Raw genomic sequence first — 18,981 nt, 5'->3', positions numbered from 1 at the left:
CTTCCGAGCCCGGGAGTGTCTTCCTGCGAGATCCCGCGAGGCCCTCGGCCTGCAGTGGGCCAGCCTCTCTCACACCTTGGAAAAGCTGCCTTTATCTCGCAGGTGCCCGTGGCGTTCCCTGTCCCACGTTGCTCTCCTGGGTGGTGCGTGTGTCGGGTGCGGCGCTGGGGCGTCAGTCCCCGCCACTGTCAGCGGGGGCGACGGCACCCCTGGGGCGGAAACCGGTTTGGAGGTGGACAGAAGTCTTGCTCCTCTTAGTCTAAAGCCTGGGTGGATATAATGCGTGTCCACAGACACGCAGCGTGTCCGTGGAGGTCAGACCTCACGGGAGGAGGGCGGGTGGGGACAGACATCGGAAAGGCCGCTCTGTGGTGAGAGTGAACAGAGACAGAAGCCTGAGCTGCCGCCACTCGAGCTGCCCTGCCGTGCGCAGCGGCCAGGCCCTCGCTGTACCCGCCCTGCTGCCCACCATCGCCTTCAACCCCCTCAGCGGCCCGCTGAGCTCCCGTTCCCATGTTACAGAGGGGGAAACTGAGGCTCCAGGGCCAAAAGTGTTTCTCCTGGCTATTGAGTGGGACAGTCGGGATGTAGACCCAGGTCGAAGGCTGGGCGTCCAGCCCAGGGTCTGCGGCTCTGCCCTGAGTTGACGGGGCCGTGAGCCACAGCCTCGGCTGCATGCGGAGACGCCCCACCCGCGGGTGCGGCTCTCCGGCCCCCTGACCTGCAGTGTGTTCTCTCGCCGCAGGGTGGACCCGGTGCCTCACGACGCCCCCAAGCCTCCTGGCTACACCCGCTTTGTCTGTGTCTCTGACACCCACTCGCGGACGGACCCCATCCAGATGCCCTACGGCGACGTGCTGATCCACGCCGGGGACTTCACCGAGCTGGGGCTCCCGAGCGAGGTGAAGAAGTTCAACGAGTGGCTCGGTAGGTCCCCTCTGCCCAGGGCGGGCCCCCTCCCGAGGCTGCCCCTCCGTCCCAGCCTGGACTTGGTCTGTCCGTTCCCCCTCCCTGCCCCTCCCGCCCCCACCCCCTCGGACCTCTCCCACCCCGGCACCTGTCTCGGCTGTGACATTCCATTCGTGTGTGGGATGTTTTTGGCCTGGGGGACCCCTCCAAAGGGACTTTGTTCACATCTGTTTCTCTACTTGTGTGTCCTGCCCCAGTGCCCGGCACAGGTAGGTGCTTCAGTGAATGACTGACGAACGAATGAATGGCTGATGGGGCGAATGAACGAATGACTGTAAGCATGGCGATGCCGGGGTAGATGCTCAGCTGGTCTGTACTAGCTCAGCCACCCACTGCCATCGAGATGGTGTCCCCAGTGAGGGGACACAGCAGCCTCTGCGGGCCCGGGGGCCAGATGCGGCCCCTCCCGCAGGCAGCTGTTGGTACGGGCAGCAGAGCACATTCCCACGCGGCGCGTGGCGGCGGTGATGATTTACAACACGTCCCCGGGGTTTTGTCTTTGTGCTTTTTTTTCCAAAATAAGAAATAAATAAACCTGGGAGGGCCCCCCTGGGAAAAGCCGCTTGCCTTGGAATCCAGAGAACCTCACTGTGGGGAAGACAGATGGATGGCCCCTGCGCCGGCCGGCCTCGGGCCTGCTGTCACGGCGGCGTGGGTGCGGGGCGGCTCACCCCCAGCGCAGGCCGTGTGGCTGCCAGACGGTCCCTCCTGCCTCCCCAGGGGCGTCCCGCTGTGCACTTGGCTGGGAGCTGCTCGCACAGAGGGCCGGGCGCGAGGCAGGGCGCCTCGGCCAGCAGGGGCCTGGCTCTGCCAGGCGGGACAAATATTTACAAGCAAGGCCTTCCCTTCTGCTTGGCAGGCCGAGGGCTTTAAATATTGATTTTCCAAAGGGGAGGTTCTGATCAAGGGCCCGTTGGGGCTGGATGAAGTGGAGGTTGTGGGGCCAGGGCTCCTGCAGGGGCTGCCGCCGGCCGCTCACCCAGCCCTGCCGCCTCCGCCTCTGGTCTGCCCCCCAGGAGGGGCCCTTCGCCCAGGGGGCCTCTTATTCCATCTGCCTCGGGTCTCAAAAGACGTGAGGCCCCACTGGGCTGAGTCAAGGGGCTGTCTCCAAGGCAGAGACCAGAGTCACTGTGGGCCTACTATGTGCCGGGTGCAGGGTGGCAGGCTCTCGGCCACCTCTGTCTTGTTGAATTTGCGAACACCCTTTGGGGTGGGTACTGTTTGCATCTCATTTGACAGAGGAGAACTGAGGTTCTGCTGGGGGGGGGGGGACCGTCTCTGACGTGCAGCCTGGCCTGCGGCATGCCCTGTGGGGGGAGCGAATGGACCACACGTGGGCACGGGCAGTGGGTGTGGGCACCCGGGGGCTCAGTGAGCAGGGACTGGCTGTGGCTTTCTCTGGGGCGGGAGGAGGCTTCTCAGAGAAGCCGACTTTGGGCCTGGGGGCGATGGAGGAGTTGGTGTTTGTGCAGGGGAGGGAGAAGTTCAGGCTGGGGACGGCTCAGGCCAAGGCGTGCTCAGGGACGCTTGCAAGGAGGAACGGTGTGTAGAGGTGAGAACGGCGCTGTGGGAATTTGGGGGGAGGTCTTTGTAATTCGCACCTATGGTTGGGTTGCTTTTTTATTTGCCTGGGTTATGACTGGGGGGGGAGTGTGAGCTTACAAAGGGGTCTTCCTTTTACGAAAGGTTCCTTCCCCCGGCCTCTCCCCTTTGCCGTCCAGAAGCGTTTGCGGATGGCAGGGCCCTCACTCGCGGGGTGGGCTTCAGACTGCAGAACAAGGGGCTGCTCTGGGAGTAAGTGGCAGGGGACTCGCACGTGAGTGGCAGCGTGAACAGGAGCTGCATCATAGGAGTCTGTTTGCATTTTTAGGAACTCTCCCAGGCACAGAGCGAGACTCACCTCGTGCGCCGGCGTTCAGGTCCCCAGCGTTTGGTGACCACGGCTGAGAGAGGCACTCACCCGGTGTATCTGGCCAGGCACATTTTTATATAGAACCAGTGTTTATTGAGGGTCTAGGATGTGCTAGGTGCTGTTCTACATCCTTCGTGTGTATTGCTAACTCATTTAATCCTCCTTACAATGGAATGAGGCAGGAGGTACTGTCATCCCCATTTTACAGAGGAGAAAACCAAGGCCCAGAGAAGTGCAGTAACTTGGCCAAGGTCCCGCAGCCAGTAAGCGGGATTCAAACCCAGGCAGTTGGACTCCAGAGCCAAACTCTTGGTGTTTTGTCTGTGTTGCCTCTTTTTTTTTTTTTTTTTGAGACAGAGTCTTGCTTTGTTGCCTAGGCTAGAGTGAGTGCCGTGGCGTCAGCCTAGCTCACAGCAACCTCAAACTCCTGGGCTCAAGTGATCCTTCTGTCTCAGCCTCCCAAGTAGCTGGGACTACAGGCATGTGCCACAATGCCCGGCTAATTTTTTCTATATATATTAGTTGGCCAATTAGTTTCTTTCTATTTATAGTAGAGACGGGGTCTCGCTCTTGCTCAGGCTGGTTTCGAACTCCCGACCTCGAGCAATCCGCCCGCCTCGGCCTCCCAGAGAGCTAGGATTACAGGCGTGAGCCACCGCGCCCGGCCTTGTGTTGCCTCTCTTTAAGGTGGCACCTGTCTGATCGGCAGCAAGGGGAAGGACTTCCTCTCTGGGCCTCCATGGCCTCCTTTCAGATGGGGGTGGCCAGGCTCCCGTGCCCTGCCTCCCTCCAGAGGTTGTTTTACAGCTCTGCTGGGATGGAAGAGATAACCAAGTTTTATGAAGTGTAGAGTTTCTGAGAAGTGTTGCTGTGTGGTCTCAGCTGTCAACAGCACCCCGCATCCCGACACGCTAAGAGAAAAAAGACTGGAAGGAAACATTCACTCGTCCATTATAGACACACCACACGGAGGACCCAGTGGGTGCCAGGCGTGTCCCCAGCCCCGGTGACGGTGAGGAGAGCACATCATACAGGGCAGGGCCTGCTCAGTCTGACGAGAGGAGCCTGGGCCAGTGGACGCGGGGACAGCAAGAGAACCGCTAGAGAGAGCGGCAGGGTCTGCCGAGGACCGACCCTGGGCTTCCTGGCGACCGCCGCAGCTGGGTGGCACAGAGGCCTCCCCGAGGAGGTGACGTTGGGTGGCCGGGCCTGAGGTGGGATAAGGCAGCCTCACGTGCATTTTGGGGACCACCTGTTCCAGGCAGAGGACACAGGGTGGCAGAGGCCTGGAGTGGGGGCAGGGAGCAGGGGGTGTCGAGTGGGGGGAGTTTGACCGGGGCCGGCGGGTTTGCACAGGCCCTGTGGGGTTTGCACGGATTTGCACGGGCCCCTCGGGCCAGGGACGGGGGTCTGTGGCTGGTTCTAAGTTCAAGGGGAGCTTCGGGAAGGCTTTTGTCGGGGCACGACCTTTAAACATTTTTTCTAGAGGCCATGATGATTGTAGACTCAGAGTGGATGCAGTGAGGGCGCAGGCTCCAGAATGTTCCAGAATCGATGTCTGGGTGGTGGGGTCAGGGGGTATGACTGTCTTCTTTACGGAGTGTGCTCTGCCCCTCGCTTGCACGAGCTCGCTGGCTCTCTCTCTCTGATTTTCCGTGGGTGTGGGGGGCTATATCATTCTGGTAGCATCCGATAAAGGCAACACTCATTGGTTTTAGAAATGTTGGCTGCCCAGTCTCTCTGGAGTCTGGCTCAAAGTGTGTGTGGCGGGGCCGGGGGTGAGGGGAGGGGGAGTGCTGGCTACGGTCCACGCTGGCACCACCCGGACACCGAGAAGGTCCCCGTGAGCCCCCGTGAGGCCATCGGGGTCCTGCCTGCCTCACAGGCCCCAGCCCAGCCCCTTCTCCCAGGAGAGAAAGTTACCGATTTAAAATGCTCACTGGGGGGACCAGGGTGACAGGGCCCTCTGAGCAGACCCTCCTTCCCTGGCCATTAATATCCCGAATGCACTCATGAAATACGAACATCGGCTCGGTTTGTGAATATCCCAGAAAGCCGCTAAAAACTCGCTAGGGGTGCGTGCCCAGCTGTAAAGAGTGAAAGGAAACGTCTAGCCGGCGGGAAATGGCGAAGCACGGCTGGCAGTTCCTCGCTGCCCCTCAGCTCACAGCCCGGGGGTTAACACGCAGCCTGCAGCTGCAGCCTGGGGGGCAGTCGCGCCTGTGCGGCAGTCGGGGTGCAATGTGAAGGTCAGGGCTCCTGCCCAGAGGCCAAGCTGATCTGTCTTCGGCCCTGCTTCCTCTTTGCTGTGTGACCTTAGCCCAGTTGCTCAACCTCTCTGTGCCCCATCTGTAGAAAGGGGAGAATTATTTACTTACCCAGTAGGGTTGTGGGAGGATTGAAGGGGAGCCGTTGAGAAGTGGCAGCTTCTTCTGTGAAAGCCTGCCTCTGCAGGGTCTCCGCCCCACACAGAACAAACAGGCCCATGGACCCCTGCGTGCCAGCCACACGGGCCCACTGCACCTGGCACTTGCAGAACAAGCCTCCCAGGACGGGGCTCACGCTTTGCTCTCTGCTGCGAATGCTCTTCCTTCTCCTGGGCTCCCAGTCGCTCTGATGTCCCCTCCCCTGGAGCCTGTCCCGCCTTGCCGGGCAGAATCGGCCCCTCCTCCCTCGGCACTCCCAGAGCTCCCAGTCCAGCCTTGGTGGTGGCCCTCACCTTGCCTCAGGGGGTCCTCTGTGTCTCCCCGCCTAGACCGCCTGGCCCTGGAGGACAGAGGACTGGGCAGCAGTGAGCTGTCACTGTGTCCCCAGCAGGGCAGGGCATGGCTGAGTGCCCTAGGTGGGACAGCAGTAATGGGACTTGGAGGGAGCAGGGCTGTGACACAGCCCAGTGTGGAACTGGAGCTGTCATCCGAGACGGGGAGCAGAGGCAAGTTGGGGTCTAGCAGATAACCTGGACCCAGTCGAGGTTGCCGGGTATTCCAGGTGGGGATATGCACCCCCCAGGGGTGGGGATCGGGGTGCTGAGGGCGGGGGAGAGGCTGAGCGCCCAGCAGCACCCTCCTCCCAGGTGCCGGCTGCAGAGGCAGCGATGACCTGAGGCCTGGCACCACCCAGTCCTCCCCAGGCAAGAATGCTGGGCCCGAGTTCTGCTGCTCTGAGTGACAGCCATGCCCGCAAGAACTGTCAGCTCGTGAGCTGGGATTTGCAAGATGCCAGAAAGTTCCCTCTCTGTGACTGGCAGGTGCCAGGCTGCATCCCCACCCACTGCTGCCATGCCCCCAGCTCCCGCAGCCTCAGGACCCTGCATCCCCTGGGAGTGACCGCCCAGAGGCCACAGGCGGCTTTGTGCCACCTCTCCTGGCCGTTTCTCTGTAGCATCTGATGCTGGACTCTGCCGCGTGTAACGTGGGTCTCCCTCCCCGCTTCCACTGCGCCGCCCTCCCCAGCCCCTTCTCCGCCTCCCGCTTTTACTCCTCGTCCTCCTCCTGTCCACTGGACGCGGCTCCTCCCAGGGGCCACCCTGGGCCTCTGACCACCTTCTTGCTAGATGACAGCCACTCAGACCCCGGCTCTCCCTCCTAGCCCTGCAGAACGCCTCCCTCTTTCTCCCTGAGCTCCAGTGGAGCATCGTTCAGTCCTCTTAAAAAACTCCTCCTCCTGGGTGTCTGCTAGGATTTCAGACTGGACTCCCAGACTTCTGACTCATCCCCGTAGCCTGCTTAGGCAGGCCTGCACCCCAGAGTGGCCTTTGGGGCCCTCTCTCCCTTCCCTGGGAGGCTGATGTCAGCCGCCATCTATGGTTATTCTCGCCCTGCTGCTGTCCGTCCTGCCCGCCGTCCCCTCTGCCCACTCCCCTCGCCTGCCGAGTGCCGTGGGCAGCCCCCCTTCCTCCCGCTGCATCCTCGGAGGCCCTGCAGGGCCGAGACCACGCCTGGTCGGCGAGGTCCTCAGGGTTTGTGGAATGCTGCAGGGGGGTGTGCAGAGCGCGGGAGAGCCGGGGGATTAGGCAGCGCCACCTTAGCAGGACCAAGCAGGGGAGGGGGAGGAGGGCCCGGTAATGGAGTATTTAGAAGTTGTAATTAACTTTGTTCTGCTGCCCTGGCATAACGCGATATATACGACAATATAAAAGGGGTCCAAGGATTTAGTTAAATAGAGCTAGTCCTCTTTGCAAGTAAACCGTTAATTAAAATCTGTGAGGGAGGAAGGGAGAGAAAAGGAAGTGGAGAATTCATTTTAGGGTGGTTTCATCGGCCCTCGACTCGCCTGCCAGGGTGCGGAAGGCCCTGGGGCCACCGGGGTTTGACCCCAAATGGGCTGCACGCAGCCGGTCCCTCTGCACGGGCCGGGTCAGGCACCACCTCTGCGGGCTCCCTGCTCGCGGGGGGCGGGGGGCTCGCCCTCCCCTGCAGGGCAGGAGGCTGCTCTTGGGCGAGGAAATTAAGTTTATTGGTGGGAAAAAGTCTTTTGCAGATGCAGGTGGAGGATGACCCCTTTTAGTCCCCCCTGGCCCCCAAATTTGGCTGTTCCCTTCAGGCTGCTCCCTGGCTTCCTCTCTTCTTGGTGGGGGGCACGGGGGGGGGGGCGGCCAACCTCAGATGCCCTTGGGGGGCGTTCAAGGCTCTCTGTCCCCAGCAGCTTGTTCAGGTCCCTGCTTTTGTCTCCTTCCTTCAACGTTTTTCCCTCTGTCCTCCCGCCCAATGGGTGTCTCCCCTCACCCCCACCAACGAGTGGCATGCCCCTGCTCTGCCCCTCCCCCGAACGCCTGTCTGGCTTGCCCTGCCGCGTGCCACCTCGCCCTTCCTCAGTTTCCTGACTTTGGCTCCTGAAGATCTTGCCACGTGGCCACCCCTTCTGACAACAGCCATGGCATGTTCTGGGCAGGCACCCCACATTTTGTGGGTCCTGCCCTGGAGCCAGCACCCGGTGCGGGATGCTCTTGCGCACACGCGGGCGAGGGTTTCCCTGGGCGCCACCCACTGGCTCCGGGGCGGCAGAGCCATCCCGCTGCCGGGTCCAGCGCAGCCGGGCAGGTGGGGTGGGTGGAGGGGGGACGGGAGTTTTCCCGGGAACGGCCTCGATACCGGGTGCCAGCAGCTCCAGGCTGGGCAGGCGGACGCAGTCTAGCCGGCCTCGCGCTGACCGTGTCAGGACTCACGGCCTCTCCCGGCCAGCGCACGGGCGCACTTGAGGTCAGGGGGCCTGGGCACTCTCCGTCTCTGCCCCTCACCGGCCAGGTTTCCTCCCTGGCTCCGTGCGAGGTGTCCACCCCATTCAAACGAGACCACGTGTGGACCGTGTGTTAACCCAGCCCCCTTCCCGGTGCTCCTGTCCCTGCGGGTGGCACGCCTCCAGGCGTCAGAACCCGCGTGTGGCTTAGGACGGGGTCTGCTTTGTAACTGCCGGGGGCTGGCGTGGGGTCTGCACCCACCTCAGTCAACACCTGTCTTGGGGGCCTGCTGCATCCACTGGTTTGGTGCTGGGGGTTGAGTGACGATGGTGCAGAAGTGTCCCTGTCCTCTCGGGCCTGGGGACCAATGCAGAGACTGGTGGCAGGCAGAGAGCTAAGTACGTAGACAAGACCGTTTTGGGTGATCAGATGCATGGATCAGATCAATGGGCAGGGTGAGGTCATGGTGACTGTGGGGGAGGTGGCAGAGAAGGCCCTTCCAGGAGGGTCCCGTGTGGAGAAGGGTGTGCAGGGGAGGCCTGCGGTGGAGCTGAGCCCAGCGGGTGCGGGATGGAGGCCAGGGAGAGAGGCCAGGGCCACGGCATGGGTTTTATTCCCACTGGGGCCTGAGGCAGGGAGGGATGGGGTCTGATTCAGGGTTTCCAAAGACCATCTGGCCTCGAGGTGGAAGGGGACCGCAGTGGGTAGGAGAGGACATGGGGGCACCGGGGCATGCTGGTGCAGGTGTCGGCAGGACCTGGCGTGGCTGGGACTACATGTGGAGGTGGCCAGGGACAGCGTGGAAGTGGCCAGGGACAGCGTGGTGGTGGCCAGGGACAGCGTGGTGGTGGCCAGGGACAGCGTGGTGGTGGCCAGGGACAGCGTGGAGGTGTCTGGCCATGGCTCAGAGGTGTGATCTGCAGATTTGCTCACGGGAGGTACACACGTTGTTCTTGCAGAGACTCAAGATGGGATATTTAAAAAAAAATTTTTTTTTTTTAATTCCGAGGACTCGTGCCATCCCTGGCCGGTTGTTTGTTTGTGGAGGGATTTTGGTTTGGGGGAGTCACAGCCCCAGCGCCAGCCCTGAGGTCGGGGCTCAGGTGGAAAATGGACAGGCCGTGGGGCAGAGGTTCCCTATTCACTTAAAAATTAGTTTTCTCAATTCTTTATCAAAGGAAGTTCCTCACAAAGCCAAACTGTGTTTTAGGGGCTAAGAGGGAGAAAATTAACTCCTAATAAAGATGAAAAATCTAGAATTCTAAGTTGTCGAGTGCTTTTGGCCAGCCATAATTACAGTATTTTCATGTTAATGTATAAACCCCTTGAAAGGTGTGCTTAAGTGCTAATTATCTATTTACAACAGAATGGCTTTGGAAATGAAATGAGACCCTCTGGGGTGTGTGTGTGTGTGTGTGTTTGCATGTATTTCAAACATGTTCTGCAGTGGTGCTTTTTCTTTTTTTTTTTAAAGACCATCACCCTAAATATCTCTGCCTTAAATTGAAAAACAAAGTTTTTTTTGAGACAGGGTCTTGCTCTGTCACCCAGGCTGGAGTGCAGTGGTGTCATCGTAGCTCATTGCAACCTCCAACCTCTGGGTTCAAGCGACCCTCCTGCCTCAGCCTCCTGAGTAGCTGGGATTGCAGGCTCACACCACTACGCCTGGCTAATTTCTGTTTTTTGTAAAGACAGGGTCTCGCTCTTGCTCAGGTTGGTCTCGGACACCTGAGCTCAAGTGGTCCTCCTGCCTTGGCCTCCCAAAGTGCTAGGATTACAGGCATGAGCCACCTCACCCAGCTGAAAATTTTTTTTCTTTTTTATGTTTAAACAAGGTATTAATGCATTTCTCTGAGAGGACTGGGCTCTCTGGAAGTTCTTACATGGTTTTATTTTGTGTATTTTGTTATTTGTTTGGGTTTTTTACTTACTTATTTATATCCCATTTGTGTCAAATGGTTTGAATTAGTTTATAAAAACAACAAGAATAGTAAATGGGAAGAGTATTGATGACAAATTTGAAGCCAAGTTTGAAAAAAAAAAAAAAAGAAATTGGAGCAGTTCAGAGGGAGGACCTAGAATTTTAACACCCAGAGCTACCTGGGAATGGGAAACTGGGGTCTGAGCTTCCTGGGGGCCAAAGTGAAAAGGGAGATGCATTTGGCTAATGGTTCTGATTGTTGGAAGACATACCACTCCTCTGATTGGTCTGTCCCTTGTAATGTGTTTGATATCCATCTCACTCAGCTGTGAGTACGTTGAGGGACTAGAATCATTTCAGTGTAAGATGACCTTGGTAACATTTTTTGTATTTGAATAATAACAACAACAAATACTTGTTTGGTGTTTCCCGTGACATAAAACAAGCCCGTTTCTGTCATTCACTTTGTGCTTTCTATCCCCGCACCCCCACCTCCTTTGGGATTTATTGAGATTTCTTTTTTTCCCTTTTACTGGTTTGGAAATTATACATTCTTTTTTGATTCATTTAGTAGTTACTCATAAATGTTTAATATGCATATCTGACTTAACTCAGTCTAAAATTAATCACCATCTCCATGCTTCCCCGAAGGACCCTGGAAGGCACCTACCCCGTCCCCTCTTGCTGCCATCTTATGTATTTGCTGTCTGGCGTTCACGTCTGACTCATTTTTAACCCTGCTCCAATGAAGTCGCCGTCGTTATTTGTCTTCCAGTTTGCACTTCATTATTTACTCAACAGATGTTTACTGAGCAGTTTTCAGGCCCCGGGGACGCAGCAGTGAACGGAACCTAGTGCCTGCCTTTGGGAGGCAGGGAGACGGGCGGTGGCTTAAACGGGGCCAGGGCTCGGGGACAGGGAGGGGTGGGGTAGGGCGGGACCCTCTGGCGAGGGGACAGCTGAGCAGAGACCCAAACGGAGCCTGGGCAGAGGCATGAGCTCTGCTTGGGAGTTTCGGTGGCGGATCTGAGGACCAGCAAGGAAGCCCGTGGTTGGGGTTCCACGGAGTGTCTGCGGGAGCCAGGGAGAGAGCTGGAGGCCACGTGGGGGATGGGACCAGGCAGGGGAGCTGTCAGGGGTGGGAGGAGGGTTTATGCAGGAAGTGGCACTTGAGGCAGACCTGGGCACTTGGGCAGTGCTTGGGCAAGTGAAGGGTGGGCACAGGCCTTCCAGCTCAAGGGGGCAGGCTGACCAAGGCCCCGAGGGTGGAGCTCCTGCGTGCCATTGGTTTGCAATCATTCATTCATTTAGTAAAGATTTAGGGAGCTCTGACACCCTGTGCTCGATGCTGGGGCTACCGGGGCAGCAGATGGACCAAGACTCTCATTGAAGAGTCACATCAACAAGAAAAGGCCATGATGGAGACAAGAAGGGTGAAGAGGTAGCCTGGGACCAGATTAGACCATCCAGGCTTCACCTGCAGCTCACCTGCCTCCCAGGTGTGGGGCCGAGGGCAGGTGGCTTTCCTGTGCAGTGGGGGCTGACGCTTGTGCGGATGAGAGAAGCCCGCAGCATGCGGCCGGGGCTTGGCCGAGCTTCCGGGGGGAGCCTTCCTCTTCATCCTCAAGCGCATCTTCACGTGCCAGCTCTCGCTGGCGCCCGGACCCGCCGCGGGAACTCGCTGGCCGGCCGGCCCGGAGCGCCGTGGCGGGGGAGGCGAGACTTCCTGGCTGGTGCGCCGCTCCTCTTCCTCACAGACACGGAGAGACTGTGCTTGCATGTGAAATAAACCTGCGGGTTTTTAAAAATGTCATTTTCATACTGGATTTTATTCCAGAAAGGGAATCATGAACAAGCCAGAAAATCCTGGCCGGCACGGCACTAAAATGTTCTGCCCCTGCGCGCACACAGACTTCTGGAATGTCTGAACGATTCCGCTATTTCCCGTCTACGCAGCCTCCCCTGCCCACCTCCGGCACCTGCGCTCAGCGCAGGCCGTCAGAGCTCTGTGACCAGTTTGGTTTGGAGGATATGATCACTGCTTAGCGAGAGAGGAAGCCACCAGGGCTGTCTCCCTCCTGGGCTTCCACTTAAGCCCACAAGCAGCCCCGCTCAGACTGCAGCACCCAAGGACCCCTGGGGAGGGCGTGAAATTGTGCATTTTTTTTTTTTTTTTTTGAGACAGAGTCTGGCTCTGTTGCCCAGATTAGAGTACCATGGCGTCAGCCTAGCTCACAGCAACCGCAAATTCCTGGGCTTAAGCAATCCTCCTGCCTCAGCCTCCCGAGTAGCTGGGACTACAGGCATGCACCACCATGCCCGGCTAATATATATATATATTTTAGTCATCCAGCTAATTTCTTTCTATTTTTAGTAGAGACAGGGTCTTGGTCTTGCTCAGGCTGGTCTCGAACTTCTGACCTTGAGCGAGCCTCCCGCCTCGGCCTCCCAGAGTGCTAGGGTTTCAGGCGTGAGCCACCGTGCCTGGCTGAAATTGTGCATTTTTAATGAGCACCCAGGGATTGCCCCTTCTGTTCCCTGGGACCCTTTTGGGGCCCACACGCTGAGTGGCAGGGCCCTGGACCAGCTCTGTCCGAAAGAGCCCCCCCCAAGATGGCGGATGGCGGGAGTGCTACCCCTGTGCTGTCCAGCGTGGCAGCCGCCGGCCTCACGTGGGCATCGAGCACTTGGATGTGGTTAGTGTGACTGAGAAACGTGGCTTTTGTATTTTATTTCATTGAAATTAATTTGAAATTAAACAGCCACCGGGGGTCCGTGGCTACCGTACTGGACAACACGAGCGAGGCAACCCCCGGAGGTGTCTGCTGTTCCGTCTCGCTTTGCAGGTGAAGGCACGAGCTCTGAGCGGCGGAGAGCCTGCCCGGCATCACACAGCAGATAAAGTGGAGTCAGGAGTGTGGCCCAAGGTCTTTGTTCTTTTTAAAATGTTTATTATTATTTTTTTAATGCCGGAGGTGAACTTTTTTTTACATGGAAACTACCCTTGTCTTTCCATAGAATCCCAGCCAGCCCTTTGTATTACCAAATTCCTCCTTTCTAAGACAGGTTTGACATTGGTGGTCAGGAGAAGTGCTTTCTGGCATTAGGACAACTGAGCAGAGTCCTGTTGAAGCCGCTGATGGGATATGAGAATTTCCAACGTCCTACATTTCGTGTTCAAAACAACACATTTTGCTGCAAAACCTATCCAAGTCACACGGGCTTTAACAGCAGTAGTGACTTCTGGATAGCGTGCCACAGTTTACAGGCACTTTCACATTGTTTTCTCACTTCTCCCTCACAACATACATCCTGGGTCCTGCATATTGCCCCCACTTTACAGAAGGGGAGACCGAGGCCTGGTGCAGGGACGTGGTTTGCCTGCAGTCACACATCTTGGGCGGCCACCACATCTTCAGCACCACGGACAGCACACCCCCCCCCCCCCCCCCAGCACTCACGTTGTTATTGGTTAAATGAAGCAATGGCAATGCCGCCATCCCTTTACCCCATGGCTCTGTGCCAAGTGTGGCCACTGGAGTCCCCTTGTAGACCATGGAGATGCCCGGCCTCTGCCCGCCTTGACCCCTGGCTCGCCCTGTCCCTCTGCCCTGGACCTGCCCCACCCCCCAGCCAGCGGGTGAAGGGGCAGGGCTCTTGAGGGTCACACACGTGTCAGGATGCGGTTGAGAGCCCAGACTTCGGACTGAAGCCACAGCTGGGCCACCCTGCTTCCTCCATGCCTGGCTTTGGGCAGGTGACTTCGCCTCCCGGGACCTCGGTGTTTTCATTTGCAAAACGGGGGAGTAATGGATGCTTCTCACAGGCCTGTGTTTTTTCTGTGAGGGCTGAACAAGGCAACGCGGGTGAAGGGGAAGTCAGGCGGCACAGGGTAAACCCTACACCGTTTCCGTCCCGAGTGTGGCGCAGCGGGGAAGAAGAGAGACAGTAGGCGCAGCTGGGGTTGCGGTGAGGAGTGGGGGAGTGGGGGATGGGTGGGAGTGGGGCTGCGGGGTGGGTGGGCTGGGTCAGGCCCACCCAGCCAGGTGGCAGTGGTTTGCAGAGCCTTGGGGTCTTCCCAGGGGTCCCAGCGACTACTCTGGGCACAGGCTCCCCACCCTGCCTCGATGGGACCAGCCACACTCTGCTCAGGTGTAAGCATTAGGCTTCCAGGGTAGGCCGTGCTGGACGCTGGTCTGAAAACAGGCCCCTGGAATGTTTGGGACAAAGGAACCCGAAAACAGGCTGACCTCCCTCCCACTCAGTGTCCCTGTAGCCCGGGGTCCCTTGGAGTCTCCCCATGTCTCAGGACTTGTCTGGGTTTCAGAGGGAGCTGAGATGCGGCCCTGGCCTGGGTCCTGGGCTGAAATGCGTCAGGGGCCAGTGGAAAGGAAGGGGCAGCCCCTCCCCAGCCCCGCCTGGCCACATGCCTGCTGCGCAGCCTTGACAAAGCCATCGGTCCTTTGTGCCTCAGTGTCTGCACCTACAAAACAGGGTCACTCGCTTGCTTTGTAGGGCTGTTGTGGGGGTGGAATAAGACATTGTAGTTGGGATCTTGTTTAAGCAGGTGGGTCGGGGGAGGCCCGGGGAGGTTTGGAGCCTGGCTCCATTCTTCCCAGCTGTCTGGCCTAGGATATGTCATGTCCCGTCTCTGAACCTCAGTTTGTCCCGCTCGTGAGAGGGGGCCGATGTGGGGAGAGTTGAATGAGGCAGCGGGTGATCTGGGCTCACCGCAGAGCCTGACATCACTGTGTGCATAACCATAAGTTGGGGTTAGGGCTGATACTGTGTTAATTTGCTAGGGCTGCCACGGCAAAGCACCGCAGACTGGGCAGCTTAAAACAAGAAAAACCTACTGTCTCACGGTTCTGGGAGCCAGAAGTCCGAGATCAAGGTGTCAGCAGGGCTGGCTTCTTCTACGGCCTCTCTCCTTGGCTTGTGTAGATGGCTGTCGTCTTGCATCATTGGTGCAGCTGTCGCAGTGGTTCGATGAAAGCATCCCAAGTGCCCAGCACAAAGTAGATGCTCACCGTAGATGCTCACCGTAGATGGTAGCTTTAATTACTGTTATTAATATCATCCAAGGAGGCATTATTTAAAAAAAAAACCATACATTTAAAAGTTAGGATTTAGTTCACTGAAATTTGTTTCGAAAGAAAAGCAGATTTTTAAAGTGTATAGGTTTGTTTCTTTGATCTCTCTTAAGAAGGAGAATTTCACACCTTTCGGAGTGTGCAGGATGCAAATGAAGATCTGCGCGCTCGCGGGAGGCTGATTCCGGGCTGGTTTGACAGCCACGGCACGGAAGGGGAAGCACGGAGCTGACAGAGCGCGGCTGTCTTTGGTAACATCCCAACCTCTCAAAATAGTCACTTTCCGAACGAGCATTTGTCATGCTGGTGTTTGAAAGAAGTTTCTCGTCCCTTGGTCCAACTGTGTACCCCGCTCCCCCCCCCCCAAAAGCTCCTCGGAGGTTTCCTGCCGTGTCCAGGGTGAGTCCGGACACTTTGCCTGGCAGTCGAGGGCCCCCGGGTGACGCCGCTGCGCCTTCCGGGCGGGCTCCCTCCTCCCCGCGGTCTGCTCGGGGCTTCCGGGCGGCTGCCAGATACGCTGAACGCTCCCACCTCCGTGTCTTTCGTGTGTGGGTGCTGCCGCGGGCGCCGTCCTCCCGCTGCTGTCTGTCCTCCTGCCGTCTTTGCGCCGTTTGCGACTCCATGGGACTGGGTGCCACCGCACCACGGAGCCCCGCCGTCTGGGGCGTGTCCTCCTCTCCGCCGGGCAGCAGGGAAGGGCCCGACGGCGCCTCTCCCGTCCAGCCGTCGTCGAAACAGCGCAGGGTCTCGCTCGGGCAGAGGAACAGGGTTGCGGAGTGAAGGGATGAATCGCAGAGGTGGCGGCAAGATGATTCTATTTCAGTGTGTCCTGACGTCCCAGATGTTTATTTGCTTTCACAACACTTGGCTTCACTTAGAAATATCTAAAAAACAGGAGCCTTTAGCCTTAGCTGTTTCTACCGCAAAGAACATTGCTCTGAGCCAGTACTTTTTTTTCCCCTTTAAAGGAGGCACCTGCAAGGCCTTTTGCAAAAAACGTTTGCTCAGTGACGCCAGGGCCGGGTCTCTGGCCTGTCATCGGGGCCTTTGGTCAAACGCTGGTGAAATCCGTGCTGGGAGTTTCCTGGTGGGGGAGCCGGCTTGTCCTGAGGCCTCTCAAGAGGACGTTGGGGTGGTGGGGCGTGCAGGTGAGGGTGGCGTGCGGGTGAGCGTGGGGCGGGCGTAGACTCTGGATGGCCACTGCGTCTCTTTTTTCCTCCACACCTCACTGACTTCTAAGATTCTAAAATTGCTTCCCTCCAAGATTAGATCCCAGGATTTCTAAAAACTGCATTTCTCCCAGAGCTCCGTGCGCCCGCAGCTCCAGGCGTGTGCCAGCCTGGCGCCCGGGTTGGTTTTCAATTCGTGGTGCAATGCACGTGACGTAACGTTCATCATTTTCACCTTTTAAGCAGCGCGCAGCTCACTGGCATTCAGGACATGCACACGCGCTGCCACCGCCACATCCGCCCAGAACTTTCGAATGTTCCCCAGCTGGAACCCCACACCCACACCTGCGACTCCCCCTGCCCCTCCCAGCCCCGCACCCACCGTGCTTCCTGGTCTCTACTCTGGGGGCCTCGTGTGAGTGGAGTCACACGCTGTCTGCCCTCTCGGGACTGGCTTATTTCACTGAGCAGATGTCCTCAAGGGTCACCCGTGTTGCGGCAGGGGGCGGGTGGCAGGTGTCCTTCCTTTTTAAAGCCGTGCAGTGCCCCATCGCGTGTCTGCCGTGCACACGGTGCACAGACGTCTCTCCCAGTCGGGACTTCCCGTTCTTCTTCCAGCGATGCGACTTTCGGTTAACGTGACTGGGCAGACACGTGCCACACATGACCGCACTTGAGCATAGGAACATTTAGAGATGGGGATAAAATAATCAAACTATTGATAACATCTAAATTACTCCTGTAGTCACGCATTTCGAAAATATTAAAATATTTTATGTGAGAAATATTTTTCATTCTCACATCATACGGGACGTTTGTTTCCAGAGTCCTCGAGTGCAGCTTCTGCGTCGGTACTGGATCGGTTTGCCAGGGCCACCCGCACGCAGCACCGCAGACCGCGCGGCTTAGAACCGCAGGAATGGGCTGTCCCCCAGTTCTGGGGCCGGAGGTCTGAGATGGGGGCGTCTGCAGGGCTGGTGTCTTCTGAGGCTGCTCCCCTTGGCTTCCGGACGGCCGTCTTGGTGCCGTGTTGTCACTGGTTGTTCCTCTGTGCCCGTGTGTGTCCTAACCTCCTCCTCTTATACAGACACCTGTCGTATTGGATTAGTCCCTATGTAATGACCTCGTTGTACCTCGATGGCCTGTTTCAAGGCCCCTTCCCAAACACAGTCGTATTCGGAGGTACTGGGGAGTAGGACTTCCACGTGGGGACTTGGGGGGGGGACACAGTTCACCCCACAACAGGTGAAACTGCCGTCCCCAGAGCCCTGTGTTGTGGTCCAGTGCACTCTCCGGATTACGTCACCGCCCCCACGCCCTCGCTGTCGGACGGCATTTTGGGCTCTGTCGCAGGAAGCCGCGGAGCCCGTCGAAGCCTGCGCAGCTGCCCGGTGCGCTCTCTGTGCCGGGCCGCCGCTGGCAGTCTCGCTGCCGACTCCTGGGACATGGCCTGTCCTGCTTCCCCCGTCACTGCTGTGAGCAGTGTCTTGCCCTTGGTTTCCAGCACTGTGACTGCCGTGTGAGTCCCCTGAGGCTGCTCTGACAAATTACCACTCACTTGTTGGTTTAAGGCAACAGAAGTTAGTCCTCTGCCCGTTCTGGAGGCCGGAAGTCTGCGTCAAGGTGTGGGCAGGGCTGGAGGCTCCACTGGGGGGCAGGGGGGTGAGGCCCGTCCTTGCCTCTTGGGGCTGGCGGCAACCTGTGGCTTCCTTGATTTGAGGCCGCAAGATCGTGTTATCTGTGAACAGAGACGGTCTTGTTTCTCTCATTCCATTCTGCATGCTTTTATTTCTTTTTCTTGCTTCATTTCCCTGGCTTAGAACCTCCAGTACAATGTTGATAGAAATGGTAAGCGTGGCCATCCTTGTATTATTACTGATTTTGTAAAAAAATATTCATTCATTCATTCATTCATTCATTCATTCATTCATTCATTCATTCATTCAGAGACCGGCTCTTGCTACGTTTCCTAGGCTGGCTTAAAGCTCCTAGGCTGCAGCAATCCACCTGACTCAGCCTCGCAAGTGGCGTGGACTACAGGTGTGCACCACCGTGCCTGGCTGTTCTTTATCAGGTTGGGAAGGTCCCTGCTATTTCTAGTTTTTAAATGTTTCTATCATGAAAAGGTGCTGGATTTTGTCAAATGCTTATCTGCGTCTATTAAGATGAACATATATTCCCCCCTCCCCACCTTATTCTTATGGTATATTACATTGATTAATTGTTGTATGTTGCATCAACCTTACATTCCTGGGATAATCCCGTTTGGTCAGGTGTGTAATACTTTTTATATTAATATGTTTGCTTGATTCAATTTGCTCGTATTTTATAGAAGATTTTGCATCTATATTCAGAAGGAAGATTGGTTTGCAGTCTTCTTTTCTTGTGATTTCTTTGATTTTGATATTAGGACCTCATAGAATGAGTTGGGAAGTGGTCTCTTTTTCCTCTTCTATTTTTTAGAAGGGTTTTTCGAGGACTAGTGTTAATTTTTCTTGAAATGTTTGGTAAAATTCACCAGTGCAGCCATCTGGTGCTGGGCTTTTTATCGTTATAAAATATTCTTCCTTTCCTGTAGCAAAAATTTTTGTCTTAAAATCTGTTTTGCCTGATATTGATATAGCTACTACAGCTCTCCTTTGGTTACTTTTTGCATAGTATGACTTTTTTTATCCTTTTACTTTCAACCTACTTGTTTCTTTGGCTCTAAAGTGTCTCCTGTCTCTTATAAACAGCATATA

General features: G+C 57.0%; 1 protein-coding gene across 1 annotated transcript in view; it reads left to right on the top strand.

Annotated features, from left to right (window-relative positions):
- Window positions 1–18,981, top strand: part of MPPED1 (metallophosphoesterase domain containing 1) — a 64,024-nt gene that overhangs the window by 7,625 nt on the left and 37,418 nt on the right. Inside the window, exon 2 of the mRNA XM_076006929.1 lies at window positions 746–927. Within this exon, the coding sequence (XP_075863044.1) occupies window positions 746–927 (182 nt within the window). The remainder of the gene's footprint in view (window positions 1–745; window positions 928–18,981) is intronic.

This window comes from Microcebus murinus, chromosome 10 (genome assembly GCF_040939455.1).
Source record: "Microcebus murinus isolate Inina chromosome 10, M.murinus_Inina_mat1.0, whole genome shotgun sequence".
Lineage (NCBI taxonomy): Eukaryota > Metazoa > Chordata > Mammalia > Primates > Cheirogaleidae > Microcebus > Microcebus murinus.
This window is presented reverse-complemented; position numbering and strand designations above follow the sequence as displayed.